Source organism: Mugil cephalus, chromosome 21 (assembly GCF_022458985.1).
Source record: "Mugil cephalus isolate CIBA_MC_2020 chromosome 21, CIBA_Mcephalus_1.1, whole genome shotgun sequence".
Classification (NCBI taxonomy): Eukaryota; Metazoa; Chordata; class Actinopteri; order Mugiliformes; family Mugilidae; genus Mugil; species Mugil cephalus.
Genome location: NC_061790.1, coordinates 11,816,199 through 11,837,264, shown reverse-complemented (window position 1 = coordinate 11,837,264; position 21,066 = coordinate 11,816,199). Strand labels below are relative to the sequence as shown.

Below are 21,066 nucleotides of genomic sequence, written 5' to 3'. Positions count from 1 at the left end.
GCTTATGAAAGAGCGTAAGGTTCATGTGTCTGTACGACCTCAACTGTCTCTGCAGTAGACTCAACAGGATTCTTCTCAGGAGCCTTTGCAGCCAGGTTTTTGGGTTAAGGCCACTCTACTAAAGCATGTCTCAAGTGTTAGTGTGCGTGACAACATATAATCACTACACCTACAGATGCACAGTCGCTCCATTTATAGGTTTATTTTAAAAAAGGCCCAACAACAAAAATCCATTTTCATTATCATCTAGATCAAAGTGGTGCAAAGCATGAGAGCTGCTGCATATAAATGATGCCATAATTAAAGGTTTGCCTCACTGAAAAGCAAATATGATTATTTATTTGAGTGTAGAAAAACACATAATCAACATTATATATATACATAGATTTCTTGTATAAAAATGGCATTCCTAAGCAGTGCTGTCAGTTTTTGACAGACCCAGACATCAACCCGTTACTAAAGCCCAGTTTAAAACATACAACATACTTCATAGTAACTACAGCAGTGCCATTTATCACCCTCACTGTGCTTTGGACCAATTTAAAATTATCCCTTCTCCTTAAAAGACATTTTGGAACAAGAGCATTGGAGACTTCTGGGTCATGGAGCTGATCTGAGATCAGTTTCTCAGCTGGAGTCGTCATCTCCCATGACCTGTGCAGAACAGAAACTCTTGTGCCTCGATCAGATTCAGTTAGACATAAATTTTGACAAAGAACCACAAGGATAATTAAAATGCAAAAAGACCGCCCCTGAGCTTACAGTCTTTTAATTACCTCGATAAGGCACATCAAGTCCTTTCAGCATCTGACACTCACACTTCAATCACACTTCAATCAAATCAAACCCCTCTATAGAAGACCCTGCCGAATTGTCGAGAAAACTGATTATAAGAAGTTCAATCAGTGAGTGGTCAGAGGAAGACGAGTGGAATGGCATTTTTCTCATCATCGCGATGCACGGGTCTCTGATGTTTGTCGTGGTTAAACAACAGCCGTGGGTTCAGTTTGGCAGGCGCAGAGAGATACCACATGACCACACCCGTAGGGTTGATCGACACCACGAAGTCAGTGGAGTCTTTCAGCACTTCCGTCTTGTAAGTGAAGACGTCGGTGATCTGATGAAGAGTAGACAGAAAACAGATTCTCCTCAGCAAAGCTCCAGCATTAACAGTGATATTAGTAACCACCTGAGCCCGGTGATTAACGGTGAAAGAGAAGCACCATTGTTTGGCTCACTAATTCCTAATTAACTGAATTAAACTTAAGCTTATGGATTGGGGTCTGTTTTCAAGCGAGACCTGAGAATGACGGAATGGATTTGACCCACTGAGGTTGTCAAAGCTTGGTGTAATCAAGCTCCGAAAGTGCATTTTGGGTAAGCTTCCCACTGTGACAATAAAAGAGAAGTGCCAACCTAAAACCAAACGCACAGCACATTCAGTATTCTTTTTATCCGGATGTGCAACTCGTGTACACAGCTTAATTCAAGGATCTGTTCAAATCTGGTATTAATTTGTGTCAGGAATGACTGGGTTACAGGTGGGCCGCTCCAGCAACACTGAGATCTCCATATTTGGAGGTGGTCTGGATGAAATTTGACTGCAGTCTTTTGAAAAAAAAATGTGAAATGTGGCAACTGGCATCCTCCGTGTAAGTGTGCATGAGTTTTGCCTCACTCCTGTTGCGTAACAGTTTAACTTTGTGTTTTAAAATGTTGGTATTACATCAAATGATCAAAAAATGTGCTGACTTGCAAAGTAGCTGTGTGGGGTAAGTTGATCTTTATTTTCAGTGCTTTTGGCGGCTTCAACTTATGTAGGTGGCCATGCTGATTTGTCGTTCATAGTGTGGACGCAGGATATTATGTTGCCAAGGCTACTGTAGGCATACCTTGTAGATTCCTGTGGTGAAGTTGAGTTTGCCGAGGGAAGTCTTGTAGCGGTAGGGCATGTCAGTACGACGACTAAAGAATACCAAAGCACTGGCGTTGTTTGACAGCGGCCGCAAGTACACCTCAATCCTGGACTTCTCCTGGCAGGAAGAAATGTGATGAGAGGAATGATGAAACAAAAGCTGAGTAGACACATTACCAGTTGTGTAATTTTTAACCTGACAGCGTGGCAGACGCAGCAAAATCCGTGCAAAAGAAAAAAGTTTCACCTTAACAATACGTCTTCCCTGGATGCCCAGGGGGTCTTGGTTGATGCTGATGGCCAGTTTGTTCTGGAGGATGTTCTGGGCGCCGCTGCTGATGGTGCGCAGGTCATTGGACACGAACAGAGGAGCGGCCATGATTGCCCAAAGGGCCATCTGAGCACGAGACTGGTCCATGCTGAGGCCAAAGTCGCCAACAATCAGCTGCAGCGGTCAAGGTAGAGAAGATTTGTAGAGAAAAAAATTGTTGAATGTTATACCTTTATTCTTCATTTACTAGAAAACAAAAAATAAACAATTAAAATGTATTTAAGGTGAAATGTTTCTGCATCATCGCAGGGCACTGCACTACTTAATTAAGCCTCCAGTAAATGACTCAACTTTGACGCTCCCTAATCTTTCTACCATAACAGTTTAAGTGCAGTGTTGTGGGGCAGATACTACACAAGGAAAACTAACCATATCGGGGTCGTTCCACATTCCAGGTGCCGCTGCAGGTACCAAGACATCCTGGTTGTTAAAGACCCAGTCAATGATGCTCTGCACACTATCCCAAGAGTCCTGGATGTCGCCGTAGTTTCGCCACAGGTTACAGATCATGCCCAGCTCGGTGTAATTTACCTGAAAACATACACATCAGTTTGACTTGGAAATATGTCAGTGATATAAACCATGTTGGCTGGCCTTAATCTTCAGCTGAAAGATGCAAATTTTACAGAGGCTGGTTGTACCTTTGGTGGCAGGCCACCCTGGTAGGCAGGCCAGCTGCATGAGTATGCGATTGGACGGCCGGTAGCATTTAAAGCTTTTGACATGAGAGGGTAACCTGTCCAAGATAAGAAGAAGAGTTAAAAAACACCAAATGAGAAGCACCCCAATAACAGTGGGTAGGTAATGAGGATAGAACTACAACATGTTAGTCTCACCCTTCTCCTGTTCTGTCTCATTAGAGTAACAGCCATCGTATTTTAACATATCCACATCCCAGTCAGCGAATGTCTGAGCGTCTATTTTGATCTTGTCCAAAGGTGTCCCAGGGTATCCCATGCAGGTGTATGTGCCCATGTCCCCGTAGATGCCCAGCTTGAGTCCTCTGTCGTGCACGTAGCGGGCAAGCTTTTTGATTCCTCCTGGAAACCTGAAAGGGTCAAACGCATGCACATTAAAAAAGAAAAGTTTGCATTTTCTATTTGTACAAGATGAGTTTTGTTCACTTGGACTGTTCTGCTTTCACACTGTACATATAACTGTATATTCCACAACTATACTTTCAGGTCCAGTCTAAGGATGGGTATTGTGAAGGTTTTATCTGATACCGGTGCCAAACCGGTACTTCTGAAATGGTGCCGCTGCTTAAAAGGTGCCCAAACCAGTGTTTGAAGAATGGAGAATATACAAACTTTGTCCAAATGTGGTGCCTTTTTATTTTGAAGGCATTCTGTGACGTGCAAGTCGAACAGAATGTTAATTTAAATGATATAAAAGGCGGTGGCGTGCGGCCTTGCAGGCTATCAAAGACGACGCATTCCTCGGCTTTTAAAAAATTCTATGCGTCGTCAGATGTTTCAAAATCAGATTCGTCAAATTCCAGGTGTTACCTCCACTGCACAATATCGCCTTGAAGCACCTGTTGCATGTTGCCAAGTCTGCATAGTTTGGCCTTAGTAATTTTGAAGGTTCACTTTGCTTTGTATATATATCGAGCATCTTGCAGAGCTGAAAACAAAACCTCATTGCACTGCACAACCTGTGTTCTGCAAAGACAATATATGTTCTATTCACTTTCTGTTGTTGAGACGTTCAAAGGCCACCACCATACTTACTTGCTACTACAGATAACACATCTATAGCAAAGATACTGAGTAGTGTTTTTTTCTGGGTCATGACTATATGACTGTTACATTGGCCCAATCTTTATATCGGTTTTATTGACCAATGGACTAGAATCTATAGACTGTTGTTTGCATTGAGAAACAACACCTTCTGTGTGTGTTGGTCCTAGCGAGCATACAGTATAGACAGTACCTCTTAGGGTCGGCCTGCAGCCGCCCCTTTTCGTCTCTCGTCTTGGAGGCCCAGCAGTCGTCAATGTTCACGTAGACGTAGCCGAGTTCCCTCCAGCCGTCCTCTGACAGTCTGTCTGCCATGTCCATGAACAGCTTCTCGCTGGGAGAAAGGCATTTTCATGGGTGCAGGTGAATATTGAAAAAAGTTTTCATTTGAAGAGAGAGATCATCAAGTTTAATGTTCACATAATACCTGATGCAGTTCTTGGGATCGTTGTCACAGTCAATGTCACAGCGGAATCTCTCCCATGCCAACCAGCCCATGGGAGGCGTCTTCATCAGTCCATTGTCGAGGGCGATCGTAGTCGCAGCGAGCATGGAGGCAATGACGAGCACCGGCAAATGCATTACTGTGGAGCAAAACATTAAGATGATTAAATGTCCATCCTGTGTGCTGAGTGACGTCAAATATTTGCACTAGACTGAAGCATAAACACAAAGAATTACTATATTGATGCCCGACACGACCTGCAGAACATTTAACATTTTTCATTAGATCCACCCTCTGAATAAATATATTCTGAAATAAACATGACAAACATCTTCATCAGCTGAGTATCACCTGACTAGGTGGGTGTGACTGCGCTGAAAGCGGCAACAACCTGCCAGGTGACTTCTGTACTTAAAATGTAGACTACATTTAATCCCAGTGCATCCTATAGAGAACATATCGTTCTTGCAGCACTTTACATATAATAACAGTAGATACACATTACTTATTAGCCTGTTTTAAATGGTGGACGTCTGTGCTTTTATACTTGACACCAAATTGTCAACCACTGTTTGCTGTCTTGCATTTACAAAGCGAACAAGGTGAAAAATGAACTTACTGAACTCTAGCGACTGCTCTCAGTAATAGCAAAAAAAAAAAAAAGAGACGAAGGATGCGTAGCAGACTCCACAAACTCGACTGTCTGCTCTATATCTTCCAGTCCGCTTCCTGCTTTAAACAAATGCCAAGGCAGACTTCTTCGTAGCCCACCGCAAATAAATGAACTGAACAGATCCAGTGATACAGGAAGTGAGTGAAAGTCACGTGGCACCGGTCAGGTGATCCCATAGCAGGAAGTTGGAAGGGAAAATTTAACCGCGTGACTTTTTATATTTATATTTATTTTTTTCTCACTCCGACACAAGTTGTCACAACAAGCAAACGCGTTTCCTAGCGTTTATCATCTGTAATTAAGATTAGTCTGTTAGCAAATCATAAAAGGTTGTTTCAAGGCTACAGTTATCGCCTGTAACTAATTGTTTGAACTCTATTAAATGAGAAAGGAGGAGAGGGAAGGAAAGGACACATAAATGGTACAAACAAGGTTACATACAAGACACTTGTATGTGGTACATGACACTTGTATGTGGTGCATGACACATACACTGAAAATTGATCAAACAGGTGGATGGAGACCGCAATCCAAGTGTTTCATAATTAGAAACAACTATTATGAGGACTGAGGCAGAAAACGTATCATGTAATTACATAGTAGATGAGTTGGTTGCCATAATGCATGAATATAAGCACAAGTTCACATAAGTTTGTATTTTCTTCCACATCAGGTGTCCAATATGGACACAAAAAAAACAAAATATTCACATCCAGCAGGAGGCGCCCACAGACTACACAAAGTAAAAACAATGCCGGCGTAGTCCAGAACTGTCAACTGATTAAATAAAATCTGAGGTTAATACATTAAAATATTTTGTCCTCTCACTCTTACATTTGTGGGAGGTGAACCGTGTGTCAAACAATAGTTCTCTCTATCGCTTCCTTTATTTTAAAACACTTTTTATAGGTTTTACAAATTGTGGAATCAGTCAAGAATTAATATAAATGTTATTACAAATGGGTCAATAGTTTGCTGCCACTTTGAAAGACACTTTCAACGCTTTCGGCTTTCTGATTGGTTCTGCTCACTGTGAGTTAAAGTGACATCAAACAGGAAAAGGTGGAGCTTCTGAGCTGGTTCACACAGGGAACCATGGCAGAGACGAACCTGGGTAAGGTGCAGAGATAAACTGCTGATACTTTACTGCACGAAAAGCTAAATATTAGTCCTTTTTAAACAGTTTATCACATGTACATACACCTGCTTTCATGTGGTGGACCCAATCTGTTATTTAAAGAGGACCTGAAAACTGCAGTCATGTCACAGTGCTGCTGTGTGTGATCACTAAAAATAACCAGATAACAGACGGACAGAGAATTCAAATGTATTTTCTGCAGAGCTGCGGTGGCAAAGGGTTTGTGCTAGTATGATGGTCTGCTGAAATGCTTGTTGTTCTTTGATAATTTAGACAGACTTCCTGGTTTTAAGTTTCAGCGTGGAGCCATTCCATTCAGTTTCACTTGTGTTCTTAAAGAGACAGTAGTAGTTTATGGCATGTGCAAGTCAGCCTGTGATTACATGCAGTGGAAGTAGCATTTACATGATTTATTCATATATAAGTTGTGTTAAGCAAAAAAGGCATTAATTTTCAAGGAAAAACCTACATTCAGCCTTTAATTAAAATATATATAACTAACTTCATATTAATCCCTACTGCAGAATGGCACATTCACAGTTTGATACTGTATTGCTCCAGTATCATTTCATTTGGGGATTTTAATATCATAACACCTGTTTGGTTTAAAAGTTGTAAAAAAAGTAAAAAGAAACTATAGCTGTCAGATAGGCTTGCTAAATATAAATATAAGCACAACATGGAAGTCCACTATTAACTGCTAGTGTAATAACTTCACAAGGTTTCTTATACAGTAAAAAATGTATAGCAGTTACAACAAACAGCGATTACAAGGATTTACAGTGCGCGTAAGTCAAAACATAATTCAAGTATATAAAATAAAAGAAAATTGCACAAAGCACTAGATTTTTAATTAAGTAAAATTAAATCAAACTTGCTATTAAAGGCAAATAAATCTCCGAAAAAACTTGTTTACAGAGGTGACATAGTTCTATCTTGAGGAGTGAAGTGAGCATATTTGGTGCCCATTTGTGTGTTGTTTCTACTGGTAGAAAATGCCTGACTTCACTGCTTTTGCCTTCAGGTACTTGCGGTGTCGTGAAGACGATCCTTGTAAGTGCAGCGACCGGATTCGTCTTTGGAGAGGCTGCTCTATTTGCCGTCAAGCCCTCTCTGACTGAAGATGGCACCCTGCTCGGCGTGGCCACGCTGGCTGCTGGACGGGCTGGTTCCACTGGTGTGGCGGTAGTAACAGCATGCCTCGTGTTCACCTCGGCACTCCTGTCTCTCGGGTTTGGTTTCCTCCTCGCAGCCATGGCGATGAAGCTGCTGACCAAGGTTGGAGTGGGGCTGCCTTGGTTCGTGGAGGTCACAACCGGAGCCTGCGTCGTGGTGGGCGCTATCGCTACTGGAGCTTTAGCGGGCATCCTGCCACCGTGGATCTACATCGCAGCTCAAGGTGTTCTAGTCCTTATTGTCTACTCCTACTCCAACATTAATGACATGACCACGGCTCTGCTGATCATCTTCACCACTCTATACCTCAGCGTTGTTTATGGACGGATGGGTGCCATAGTTGGGTTCCTCGTCATGGCACTGACCATCACTGTCCTCTGTGTCCTACGCAGAGCTCTGTCAGAGAGGCTGACAAGAAGACCTAAATCAAAAACTGGGTGCAAACTGTTGGAGAGGATATTCTTCTACTCAGTGTTTGTAGGGATTCTGGGATTTTTTGTAGGTTTAGGGGCAGGGGAGGCAGGAGAAGGGTATGAAGAAGAGGTAGTTTTAATGCTGCAGTCTGTCCTCTGGGTGGCGTTTCTGTCTGCGGGGTTGCTAGCAGCTGGCCTGGGAACGGTGGCCATGGTAGGCCTGGGCCCAGAGTTAGCTTTAAAGGTAGCTGTTGGGGCCACTATATTAACATCAGTGGCCTTGAGATTCATTCTGCAATGGAGCTCTTCTTTAGGGGCCCAAAGCAGCACAGGAGGAGCACTAGGGGCAGCCACAGCCGCGGGGATGTCACTTGGAGCTGCAAGCGTTGCAGCAAAGCAGGCATTTGGGTCTAGAAATTTGACTTTAGCAGCTTTAGGTTCAGTCGTTGTCGGTGTGGTTGTGGCCATGAAAGGCGTAGCCCTCAAAGCAACTCTTCTGTCGACGTCAGAGCTTATAACAGTGGCCCTTGTTGCAGCAGGGGCATTTGTTCTGGGTGCACCAAAGAGCCCATTCCACACTCAGGTGAATCTGCAAAGTGGCCTCCTCACAGGGACAGAGCTAATTAAAGGAATCGGCATGGAGACAGTCACCGCAGCAGCAGCGCCTATCGGAGCCGGGGCACTTGGGGCCGCAGCGTTAGGCACCGCGGCTCTGGGGAGACTGGGGACTGTGGGGGTTGTGGTGGCTATATTGCTGGCCTTGGGAAGTGCTCTGAGTGGCATGATAGGAAAATCACCACCAACAACAAATTCACACAGAGACTGATTGACCCCTGAGTTTTCGTTATGTCTATGCTGGAGGCCGAATGGTCAAAAAGTGTCACTGTGTCAGTGTAAATGCTTTTGATGCGCGTCTGCGCTGATATTAAAAGTTGAAGCAGGATCATATTTTGCCAAAAGAGGAAACACATTTGTTCGTTGTTAAAATCTGTTAACTGTGTCATACCATGTCATGTATTTTTGTGTTTACCAATGATGATTAAAAGAAATGAGAAATCTTTGTTTGTTGACTGAAATATTAATAGTTATAGTATAACATAGGATGGCTTACTTAAATTGGTCAACTGTTTGAGATTTCTTTGAGTACCTCTGATGACCTTCCGTTTTCCCTCTTCATCAGCTCCTCGCGCCGTCATTGCCTCATTTCCCAAGGCATGGTCGCAAGCTGGCAGTTACTTTGGTTTCAGCTTAGCAACAGTAACAGAGGCTTAGCTGACTAGAAAGGGGAGGGCGGAGGGGGAGGAGAAAGATGCAGACAATAACATCAGAAGAGCATCTTATAAATGATTCTGTTTTGAGGACATCACCATGATTACATACATCAAAATATGGTGTCCCTCTGTCTGCGTGGGTTTACAGCATCCTCTCTGAAGAGATCATATGTTGCACTAAAATGGATATCCACGTGTGGCTCCTGTGGACCATGGCAGCAGTCAGGACTTCATCTGGAAGAGGAGTTTTTTTCATTGAAACTGCCTGGAGACAGGAGGCTTTGAGTATCTTCTCTTTTCTATGTTCTTAGTAGCTCAATAACGTTTTCCTGGTGGATGCATGGTAAAGTAAGTCATTTAAGTTTCCGCTTCACGCTTTGAAGAGGCTTTTGCACCGTTTTACTTTCGAAAATGTGATTATCTTCAAAAGTAGCAAAGATGGAACACGTTGCCACTTTCCCGCGGATTTTGGATCTCGGTGCACTTCAGGAATAGTGTTCTCTCGCAGTATTACCTTCGCTAAAACCAGCATGTCCCTGAACCGGATCCACGCGACAGACACGGAGCAGTCTGCGGAGTACTCTGTGGAGTACACGGTGCAGGTTCCCGCTCATCACGGCGCGGCTCGGAGGGGTGAAGTGACCGTGGTCCAGTCCAGCTGCTGCAGCTGCCTGCCGCGCTCCGTGCGCCTCACCTTCACGCCGGAGTCACTGGAGAGGCTTTACCAGAGCTACTTCCGCCGGCAGAGGCAGGAGAACCTGCTTGTGCTGGCGATATGCGCTGCCCTGTTCAACAGCTTCATCATCATCATGTGCGCCGTGGTGTACACCGAGGACAAGCTGTCCATGGTGGTGGTCGCAGCTGTGGGGCTGGCCGCCGACGTCGTGCTGTACTTATTGTGCTGGCTGCAGAAGCTCCCGGCGTCGCCCGTCTCCCGAGGAGCGGTGCCGTACATACTGTGGCTGATGGTCACCGTCCACGTCTTGTGTTACATGGGACTGAACTACCAGCGGTTCCCACAGGCCAGCGACTCCGTGGGCTGGCAGGTTTTCTTCTGTTTCTGCAACTTTCTGACCCTGCCACTTAACCTGGTGCCACTCATACTGCTCACGGCCCTCTCCTGTGGCATACACACCCTGGTGCTGGGGGTGACTGTGGCTCAAAGGTTTGAAGACAGCCTGCAGGGGCCAATGCTGGTGAGACAGGTAATCACAAACCATAAAACACCTATATCTGTGAAGAGGATTGTTAATCTAAGATGTCCTGATGGCCCCAACGAAGGAGGAATTGGGGATCCCTTAGATTTAGCAACTCCAAAGCTTGTATCCAGAGAGATCTAAATGGAGATGTGTTACTCAAATAGATATGTAACTTTCTTTTTGCTGGATGCATGTTCACTTCTTTGAAATAGTGCAAGACAGATGGTGCTTGGTCTTAAGTGACCTTAAAGCCATGACCTGAAGGTACATATATAATATACCACAATTATTATTTATGTTTTGCTTGTAAATACATTACATGGCATAACTGTAACTGTATGTAATGTATTTTGAACCCATCAATTCAATGTGCACCGATCAGCCACAACATTATGACCACTGACAGGAGACGTTAATGACATTGACCGTCTTGTGACAATTCAGTGTTCTGCTGGGAAACTTTTTTCTTGTGGAGGTTACCTAGACGTGTACCACCCAACTGGACCAGATCAGGGACCCCCACCCCATAGAAATGACACTGCTTGATGGTCGCATGCCAGTCCCAGCAGGATGCAGCCTGACACAGACGCACACACAAAAATGGTTTAGGAACAACTCAAAAAAACTTGAAAAACAGGCCTCAAAATTCACTAGATCCCATACTGAGTAAGTATCTGTGGGATGATCCTCAGAGGCCCCTCCCCTGGCCACAGTGCCCCCAATAGCTGCTAATAACATTCTGTTGAAAGACACCATGTCCATTCTCTGAGTCACAACAGTTTTGGAATTACAAGGGAGACCTACACAAAATTAGGAAGGTTCCCATCATGTTATGTCTCATCGGTGTGTGTTTCCACCTGCCATGTAGACAGTCACAGGGTGGCTTGAGCCTAACACAGCTGTCAGAGTGAGAGGCTAGAACAGGTCATCAGTCTATATTAACACAGAGAGACAAACAACTATTCGCACTCATATGCAAACCTATTAATTTAGAATTAGTAGTTAATCTAACATGCATCTGTTTGGGTTACGGAAGGATATCAGAGCACAAAGAAAAAAAAAACAAAACTATACAAACACAGAAAGACCCCAGTTTTACAAAGTTACAAGTCCACGCAGTAGACAGCAGCGACCACTCCATTGCCTGAACACAATATTTTAAAGGTTACAAAAAACACAGTCTTCTTCTTCCTCCCTTCAGCTTCTAGCCAACGTGATGCTGTACCTGTGTGCGACCGCTGTAGGTGTCATGTCGTACTACATGGCGGACAGGAAGTACAGGACAGCATTCTTGGAAGCTCGTCAGTCACTAGAGGTCAAAGTGACACTGGAGGAGCAGAGTGCGCAGCAGGTAAGCGGGGGCACGCATGCGCATATTGTTTTATATATTAGACTTTTTTTAAATTCTATTTTGGACACATACCCGTGCACAAACACACACACAGGTATGCCAGGTAGAACACCCTGTGCTGCCTAATTACAGTGTGTTTTGCTCAGCTTAGGGCTAATAGGTTGATTAGAGAAGCGGTTGTTTTCACCAGCGGAGCCTCCGTCAGGGACCTGACACAATAATCTTCTATTACCTTAGCACTTTGACAACAAACAGATACAGCAATAAATTTGCTAAATGACATGGGGTGGTTGTTTTTTGTTTTTTTTAAACAGTTTTAAATGTTATTGTATTTGATTGTATTTTACTGCCACTTTCATTTGTCCTCATGCAGTCCATGCCTATAGGTTACTGTCTTCAAGTTTGATTTGATCCATTTAACTCTATTTACCTTCTGAATAGAAATGAAAGAAATGTAGAAATAGAAATGAAAAGGGTGTGGAAATGGATAGAAAGACAAAAAGGGAAAGACTAAGTAAGGATTCCTAAAATGTCGCTTCAACGGGTGATAAAAAACAGTAAGACAGCACCAGCCAACTTGAACGCACCAGTTGACAGGATCTCTCGAGACCTAATGGGATGCAGTGTGACATGCCAAGCACGCTTCCACGCGCATATCCAATTACAAGTGTGTATAATTCCTTTCGTCTGTCATTGAAGTTCCTCTGTGTTTCTCGCCACGTAGGAGGAATTATTATTGTCCATCCTGCCCAAGCACATCGCTGACGAGATGCTGCAGGGCATGAAGAACCAGGCCAATCAGACAGACGTCCAGCAGCAGCAGCAGTTCAACACCATGTACATGTACCGCCACGAAAACGTCAGGTCAGGATAAAAAAAAAATAATTGGGGGAGTTGTCATTGTCCCTGCTGGAAGGCTTTAAACATTGTTAGATTGTCACATCTGCGCTTTTGTTGCAGTATCCTCTTTGCTGACATTGTGGGCTTCACTCAGTTGTCCTCAGCGTGTAGCGCCCAGGAGCTCGTGAAGCTGCTCAATGAACTGTTTGCCCGCTTCGATAAACTGGCAGCAGTGAGTATCAGGTGTGAGTGTACATATCACACATTTTGCTTTTTTTTTCATAAAAGCGTGCCAATAATTCCTTCCGTAGTTTAATCAATACCAGAGCATTGCATTTGATAAACTAGTCATGTCTGTGCATCCGGACTCATTTTCCAGCAACATCACCAGCTGAGGATCAAGATTCTCGGGGACTGTTACTATTGCATCTGTGGTCTTCCTGACTTCAGAGAGGACCATGCGGCCTGTTCCATACTGATGGGTCTAGCGATGGTAGAAGCCATCTCGTGAGTAGTGACTTGGATAAATGCACAAAGAAATCCCTTAGATGAAGCTTGTACAGGAAACGTATGAAAACGTATGAAAAGTGTAAGCAGGAAAGTTGAAATTCCAAACCATTCTAAAAACATAAAAGAAGAAAGTTGGATGTATGACTGTAAGGGTGACATTCATATGAAGAGATATTTCTCAGAATTAATCTCCTGCTTCCCCTCTTCGTCCAGGTATGTGCGGGAAAAGACAAAAACTGAGGTGGACATGCGAGTGGGCGTCCACACCGGCACCGTGCTGGGGGGTGTGCTCGGGCAGAAGCGCTGGCAGTTTGACGTTTGGTCCACAGATGTCACTGTGGCCAACAAGATGGAATCTGGAGGGATCCCTGGGTAGGAAAACAATACAGGTACTTTGTGTGGCAGAGACTGATGCTTTCATCAGTTTAGTTCAAGAGTTTTGTGTGCATCACAGGAGGGTGCATATTTCACAGACCACCAAGGACAGTCTGCACGGGGAGTTTGAACTGGAGGAGGGGAATGGAGGAGAGAGGTGTGAGTACCTGCTGGAGAAGGGCATTGATACATACTTGGTTCTCGTGCCTAAAACAACGCCGAAAGGGCTCAATGGCAATGTGAGTAATCAGGGTAATTTTAAACTTCACTAAATCTGAGTCGCATATGAGAAAAGTCTTTCTTGTTTTGATTTAAGAAACCTAAACAGGTGTTTTTTGTTTTACTGCCTTTACTCCCTCAGACACCTGCAGCATTGACCAGTAGGAAATCAAACCAGTTGATCAACACGACAGCAACCAATGGGAACACAGCCTCACACCGATCTACACCCACCGAGTCTAAAGAGGAGGTGAATCATGTTAAATATATTCATGGCACAGGAAAAGACACAGAGATGAACAAGTTTCTTGTGTAAATAAAAATCACATAAGCGCAGTTTGTAATCTTAACTGATCTCTGTTTTTTTTGTGGACGCCCTCAAAAGACTAAGATTGTTGAGGAGCAAGTGATCAACAGACGACTGCAACAGGAGCTGCTGGACAGGGAGACTCAGCAAATGTAAGAAACGATCATTAATAGCGTAAGAGTGCAGCGCTACTTAAAAAGGTTGTATTTAACCCTTAGTGAGGCAAGGAACCATATATGGTAACTGCGACACACATTTTGACTTGTGTCCCTATCAATCAGTCAATCAGAGAAGATCAAGGAAACATTCTCAGGTCTAATCAAGGTCAAATGTCGTCTCAAAGATCCACCTGTGCATGAACACTGAGCATAAGTAGTTTATTAGTTATCATGAAGAAGTATCCTAATGTTGTCTAATGTGATAATATGTATGTTAACAAATGTTTGAATCAGCACTAATGCTTTAGTTGTCTAAATACATGTTTACATTTGTTTACCTCTTATGGGCAAGGAAACATATATGGTAAATTAATTAATCTTGATTTTCTCCATGAAAATTAAAACAACTGAAAAATTTCACAAAGTAAAACAGTCTTGTGATGTCCTACGATAACACTCTAGGGAAGAAATTTAGAATTTCCAAGTATTTCAGCGAGGGCCCTATAAAGGGTTAAAGGCTTAATGTGCAATGAAATTAGATTATTAAAATTAGCTGAATCTAAAGACGTGAATGGTCCAATATTTAGGATTTCAGGGGATCAGTTAGCAGATGTGGAATATAGTATTCATGATTATGTTTTCATAAGGACTTGACATCTATTGACAATTATTAATTATGTTTCCATTAGTCTGGAATGAGCCTGTCATATCTATCTATATCTATATCTATATATAGGGCTTCTGCCACAGTAGCCGCAGTAGCCTAGAATGGACAAAACAAACTCAACAGAGGATCTTTTATGTTTTTAAAATGAAGTGACAGCCACCATAAGTTCTACACATTTGGGAAGAAGGGGTAATCAGTTGGTTGCAATCTCCAATCTAGCTACTAGATGCCAGTCAATACTGCACATTGGTCCTTTAACTTAGTAAAATAGTAAAATAAGACATGTAGAATTTTTGTTTGTTCGTTATCTGCAACCGCTTGTCCTCTAGAGGGCCGCAGGGAGGCTGGAGTCTATCCCAGCTATCTTTGGACAGTGGGAGGAAGCCGGAATAGCCGGAGAGAACCCACACAGACACAGGGAGAACATGCAAATGCCACACAGAAAGGCTCCAGCCGGCCTGGATTTAAACCCAGAACCTTCTTGTGGTGTGAGGCATCAGTGCAAACCACCACTCACCGTGCCACCCCCATATAGAATGTATTACAAATAAATGTGCCGACAAGTGTGTTATGCCAGTGTCGCGTTTGTCCCATTTGTCCTAATTAATATTCTTTAATAACTTCCAAGTCTCACTATGTTTTTATCAGAATGAAAGATAATCAGATCAACGCCATATCATTACGTTTCGTGGATGAAAATTTGGAGGAGCACTACTCCTCAGAGAAGGAGAAGCGAAGTGGAGCTGCCTTCTGCTGCTGCATGATAGTGCTCTTTTTCATCACAGCAATGGAGGTGTTCATAGACCCATTGTGAGTTTACCCTTTAATATGATTATAATACTCAGCGGATGTGAAGATTAATCACATTCACACGGCTCGTTGTCTTTCTATGATTACATTTATGTTCCCATTCTTGCTGCTCAGGCAAGATTACTTGTTACAGGACGATTTCAAATTAACTGAAGAACTGTGTTCTTGTTCTAGGTTGGTTGTGAACTATGTGACTCTCGGAGTAGGACAAGTATTGTTGCTAATCCTCACAGTTTGCTCCCTGGCTGCTGTCTTCCCCAGGGTAAGAAGGCAAAATATTTGTCATGGTAATGATGAGTGGGAATTCATTTTTTTTGTGTGTTATCTTAGGTCAAACTAAAAATATTTACCAATAATGTGGTACAAGGTTCGCCTGGTGTAGCAAGACTTAATTTCTGTCTGAAGTAAAGCATAATATAGGGCTGTGTTTCAACTTCCTCTGCACCTTATTGGATAGTTCTACAACAAATCATCGCAACATACATCCTATCCAAACAATTCAGTTGGCCCAACGTAGGCATAATGAATTCTTAATGGAGTGACTCCAGACCAAAAAATGGACCACTTAAGTTATGTGTGTAGGGCAACTTCGGGCTGGCCTCCAGTAATTAATAAATCTTATATCCCATTCTGTATAGGTTTTATACCCAACTACAAATTAAATTCTATTCAATGTCTGCTTGTATTTGTCATTTGATCGAAAACATGTAAGTGAATTGTTAATTGCTGAGTGTTTAATATCAATGCTTAATTAATGCTTTCCACAGATGTTCTCCAAGAGGTTGGTGTCTTTCTCAGTGTGGATTGATCGAACCCGGTGGGCAAGAAACACATGGGCCATGGCAGCCATATTTGTTCTAACCATGGCTGTGATTGCTGACATGGTACGACTGCAAAAAACCTATATACGTGTAGCCTAGGGGTGTGTGTCTGTGTGTGTGCACACTAGCAATGGACGATTACCATATAATTATTTATATTTTATTATAATTGGAATATAATCTCATATCACACATACCAATATGTGTGTGTGTGTGTTCGTCTTTCCTTTAGTGTGTTTCCACTTTGTCCTCATCAAACTATCACTGCCTTTTATGTGTCTGACTGTATGCTCCCACTGGGGTCCATTAGTTGTCTGTCTCGCTGCCTGCTGGCTCATTTGTCAGGGCCCCGCAGGAGCAGCCTGCTACACACACTGCTGCCTTTGAGGCCTGATAGGAACAGAGGATGCTAAAGTGAACGTTCATTTCACCGCCTTAGCTGTCATATAGAGGTGATGGAGCTTTACCGGTCCTGTTGTTGCTCTGGCAACGGCGTTATTCTGCTGTACACGTGTTGTTTACATATTCGTAGGAGCTTTGTTATCAACTTCTAACACAAAATCTAAAGTTATTTGTTCCATGAATTTATCAGCTAAATGAAATGACTGAACCTTCTTGATATTGATACCGAGTTCTGTTTTTATCATGCGTTCTTCACTTTTTTACTAAGCACACCCTACTTTCGATGTTGCAGTTGAGTTGTGTGCCGCCGTCCCTTCGGGTCTTCAACAGCACCACTGGTCCCATGTTGGAGTCACTTGGCGACCGAGGCTGTGCGGAGCATCCGAAGCACTACAGCTACATGGCCGTGATGTCGCTCATCGCGGCCGCCATGTTGGTGCAGGTCAGCCACCTGATTAAACTAGGCCTTATGGTGCTAGTCGTCACAGCAACTGGAGCTGTTAACATCTACAGCTGGCGGGATATTTATGATCTTTATGACTATATACAGTTTGCCTCCTACAGGTGAGAAATAGGTTTATGGATTATTATAGGGCAGTCTTGGTGGTGTGTCTAATGGTGTTTCTCTCTTTGTGTCTCCAGAACATCCATAGTGCCATCCAAGTACCTCATGACCATGATGATAATTGTCATGCTGATTGGCTTTTACTTATTTGCTCGCCACGTGAGTCACTGTCCAATCACTCCATGTCACACTAATCTGATCCACAGGTTCAGCTGAATCCTTATAGCCACATACACAAGAAACAACTACTCAACTTTTTTTACCATTATATTACTTTCATTCTCTTTCTGTGTATGTAGCTGGAACGTCAATCCAGAAAGCTGTTTTTGTGGAAGATTGGCGTGCATGACCAGAAAGAGAAGGTGTTTGAGATGAGACGCTGGAATGAAGCACTGGTCACCAACATGCTGCCAGAACATGTGGCCAAACACTTCTTGGGCTCTAAGAAGAGAGACGAGGTACGTACAAGTTTGTGCCAACAAGTGCCTTACAAATATGTAGGGTTTGAAAGTCACTGAGTATTGTTAAAGACAACACTAGAAAACGAAGTGACTGGGGAATATTAGGAAGGGACATAAATAGCAGTGTGCTATTTAAGAGCCATTCATTATTCACTTTCATTATAGGCAACAGGAATAGATAGTTTGAAGCTATTTAAATGCATTTAATTGCAGTGATGTATTGGAGCTTCCCTAAGTGGCACAGTGTGATTCACAAAAAAATGAACAAATCCAGTTGCCTGTGTTTTAGCTTCATTTTGGGATATGCAATGATCTGGATTACTGAAAACTTTAAAGACACAATGTGGTCTGTTGCATATCATGCCACCTTGTGGTCAACTTCATAATTGCATATTAGTCATTTGTAATGTGCTTTACCTGCAATATAAACATCAGAACAAATTATCCTCATGTCATTTGTCATTTGTAGGAGCTGTACAGCCAGTCTTACGATGAAATAGGTGTGATGTTTGCGTCCATCCCCAACTTTTCTGATTTCTACACTGAAGAGAGCATCAACAATGGTGGCATTGAGTGTCTCAGGATCCTTAATGAGATCATCTCTGACTTTGACAGTGTGAGTTTATAGTTGCTGGAGCAACTGGTTGCATGTATTGACAACTAATAGTGGAGCTCTGGTGTAATATCATAGTATAAATGACCCACAGCTAGATTTAAAACTAATACGTCTTCACTTTCTCCTCCAGTTGTTGGACAGGGAGGAGTTCCGGTTCATTACTAAGATCAAGACGATAGGAAGCACGTACATGGCTGCCTCAGGGGTGACACCGGAAAGCAACACTAATGGATACAGCAATCGCAAGGTTTAACAACATCTGTTGTACTATTTTATCCAAGCTAATGCTGTAAAATGTGACGATAAAAACACGTTGTGTTCTGTTTTTAAACAGCCAGAGGACCAGTCACTGATTGAGCGCTGGCAGCACCTCTCTGATTTGGCAGACTTTGCCTTGGCTATGAAAGTCATTCTCAACAACCTCAACAAACAGTCCTTCAACAACTTTATGCTACGTATCGGTCAGTGTGTCTGTCTGCGAGGCTTGTTTCTGTCTGCCTGCATATTTGCATGCATGCTGATCTGTCCTTGTTGATCCCTTCAGGTCTGAATAAAGGAGGAGTTCTGGCTGGAGTGATAGGAGCCCGTAAACCTCATTACGACATCTGGGGCAACACAGTCAATGTGGCCAGCCGAATGGAGTCCACCGGAGTAATGGGAAATATCCAGGTAGCACGCACACATAAAACCACTAAAACAACATACTGTATTTGAACATCTTGTATGTTTTTTGTTTCAAACTTCCAAATTCTCATCTTGTCCACCAGGTGGTGGAGGACTGCTATGTCATCCTGAAGGAGTATGGCTTTCGCTTTGTCCGAAGAGGACCCATATTTGTCAAAGGGAAAGGGGAGCTGCTAACCTTTTTCATGAAAGGCAAAGACAAACCAAGTAACAATCGTGCCCTAGAGACTACCACCCTTCCACACCAGGTTGGGGACCTTTCCTGATTTTCAAACAGAATGTCAATTATATCCATTTCCTCTCATATACAGTTTGTTTACCAGTCTCATTTTTAAAAAATTCTGTAGCTTACATACAGCATGTGGAAGTAGAACGACACAAGACAATACTATTTTGCAACTATCGTGACTATCGCTGCTGTGAAGTAACACTTAAGAACAGAAACCTATTTTGTAAAGTTTTATATATCATTCAGGAATATCTCAGAGATCCTGAAATAAAGTTTTCATTGTGTTGCACTTGATACATAGGCAGTCATGTAAAAAAATAAGTACATCCAATGGAAATTGTTCACCTATTCGACATATTTGAGCTCTGTTTTAAGCACATCCTATTAATAAAGGTGAAATGCTTCACAAATGACCCATAAAATAGACATTTTGTAGTGTGTGCCAGGGAAAATGCTTTTCTGTCAAAAAGAACAATGGAGCAAAGCTACAGTCAACACATAGGGAAAGACCAGGTCTTTTGACAGCGTTTTATTTCTACTAAATGGATGTACTTCCACAGAAAACTAAGATAATATGTTAATATAAATGAAAATCAAATGTTTGCTTCTCCAAATATGTCAGAAAAGACAATAATTTCCAAGTTCTTATTTTTTTCCACTTGACTGTTTATGCGAATAACAAGCTTGAAACAGAAATGCATTAATTACTTTGTTGTCTTTCCTGAGCTGTAAAATAATGTAAGTCAATCATATTGTATTTACACTGTGTTAATAAAACATGTTTGCACTACGATATCGAGCATGTTTTGTTTTATTTGCATTATTGATTTTTGAGATGCAGTGCCATTTGATCTGTCCACCACACCAAGTGCTTATTGTTGCTGTGATAAAGGTCATTCAGTTTCATTCTTTTATTTGATGAAACTGGTAATTTGCACTGATTAGTGATCTAATTATGGATGCAACTGAAGTTTCCCTATTTAGATGTATTTATTGACTGATTAATTCAGCCATCTGTATATATGGTCGTGAAAAGGCCTTGATCAGGCTTAGTCAGTTACTTCTCTCTATGATTTAGTTGTAAAAATCTACTATTATTGTGAAAAAAAGCTTAAACTGATCAGTTGTTGTTATAATTCAAAAACAGTATGGGCCCACAGAAAATAAAATATATAACTGGACCACTGCTCGTAGATACACCTGTTGTTTTCTGGTGTGTTATCAGTGTTCACACTTTTAGATAACAAGCCAAATGAAAAGAAGGATATTTATTGATTGAATAACTTTCTTATTGAAATTTCTTAGTGATAATAGACTGATGTTTTTTTAAATGCTCATATAAACCAACAAATTCTACATAACAGTTTCTGACAACTTAATGGAGTTTGAAACACATTTTAAATAACATACAGTTTTTTTTAAATAAAATACGTAATTTTATTTCACTATTTTATTATTATTTTATGCCAGATTGGATTCTCTTTCGCAAATTCAAAAACTTTGCAGTACGATGTGCTTATCCTTGCAGAAAATGTATTTGTTGAGACTTTTGCAGTTTTCTGTCTAAAAGGTAGACATTTATGGAACGTCTTCATGAATTTTACATATTATGGTAATTTAAAATTCCGGATATATTAAAAGTCAAGTCCCTGGGGGGCACTCAAATGAATTTTAATATGTTGCCGTTTAATTATTATGCTAACTAGGCTGTCATGCACCACCCATGGATTATAATTCTACCCGGAAGC

The 21,066-nt window shown here is 42.2% G+C and overlaps 2 protein-coding genes across 2 annotated transcripts; one reads left to right on the top strand and one right to left on the bottom strand.

Moving 5' to 3' along the window:
- Window positions 1-317: 317 nt before the first annotated feature.
- On the bottom strand, window positions 318-5,231 carry naga (N-acetylgalactosaminidase, alpha). Its single transcript, XM_047574527.1, has 9 exons — window positions 5,053-5,231; window positions 4,416-4,572; window positions 4,182-4,322; window positions 3,083-3,294; window positions 2,888-2,982; window positions 2,616-2,777; window positions 2,163-2,360; window positions 1,893-2,033; window positions 318-1,117 (listed from the first exon to the last, which is right to left on the bottom strand). Exons 2-9 carry the CDS (start codon window positions 4,568-4,570, stop codon window positions 914-916), a joined length of 1,308 nt encoding a protein of 435 aa, XP_047430483.1. The 5' UTR covers window positions 4,571-4,572; window positions 5,053-5,231; the 3' UTR covers window positions 318-913.
- A 936-nt stretch (window positions 5,232-6,167) lies between these two features.
- On the top strand, window positions 6,168-20,108 carry LOC124999397 (adenylate cyclase type 3-like). Its single transcript, XM_047574287.1, has 21 exons — window positions 6,168-6,220; window positions 7,269-10,309; window positions 11,505-11,654; window positions 12,379-12,518; window positions 12,615-12,726; window positions 12,874-13,001; window positions 13,218-13,376; window positions 13,459-13,618; window positions 13,741-13,848; window positions 13,984-14,057; window positions 15,379-15,540; window positions 15,715-15,802; window positions 16,308-16,424; window positions 17,056-17,327; window positions 17,406-17,487; window positions 17,628-17,786; window positions 18,259-18,405; window positions 18,536-18,652; window positions 18,740-18,866; window positions 18,950-19,074; window positions 19,173-20,108. The coding sequence occupies exons 2-21, from the start codon at window positions 9,635-9,637 to the stop codon at window positions 19,353-19,355; spliced, it is 3,285 nt and encodes a 1,094-aa protein (XP_047430243.1). The 5' UTR covers window positions 6,168-6,220; window positions 7,269-9,634; the 3' UTR covers window positions 19,356-20,108.
- Window positions 20,109-21,066: the final 958 nt, after the last annotated feature.

What these genes read in the sequence shown, in the direction of transcription:
- naga (XM_047574527.1), bottom strand. Translation starts at nt 4,570, where the DNA reads ATGCATTTGCCGGTGCTCGTCATTGCCTCCATGCTCGCTGCGACTACG. An exon ending in CTGCAGGCCGACCCTAAGAG is followed by an intron (nt 3,295 to 4,181) that starts GTACTGTCTATA and finishes TGACCCTTTCAG; the next exon opens with GTTTCCAGGAGGAATCAAAA. An exon ending in TGAGACAGAACAGGAGAAGG is followed by an intron (nt 2,983 to 3,082) that starts GTGAGACTAACA and finishes TATCTTGGACAG; the next exon opens with GTTACCCTCTCATGTCAAAA.
- LOC124999397 (XM_047574287.1), top strand. Translation starts at nt 9,635, where the DNA reads ATGTCCCTGAACCGGATCCACGCGACAGACACGGAGCAGTCTGCGGAG. An exon ending in AGGAGCAGAGTGCGCAGCAG is followed by an intron (nt 11,655 to 12,378) that starts GTAAGCGGGGGC and finishes CTCGCCACGTAG; the next exon opens with GAGGAATTATTATTGTCCAT. An exon ending in GAGGTGTTCATAGACCCATT is followed by an intron (nt 15,541 to 15,714) that starts GTGAGTTTACCC and finishes TTCTTGTTCTAG; the next exon opens with GTTGGTTGTGAACTATGTGA.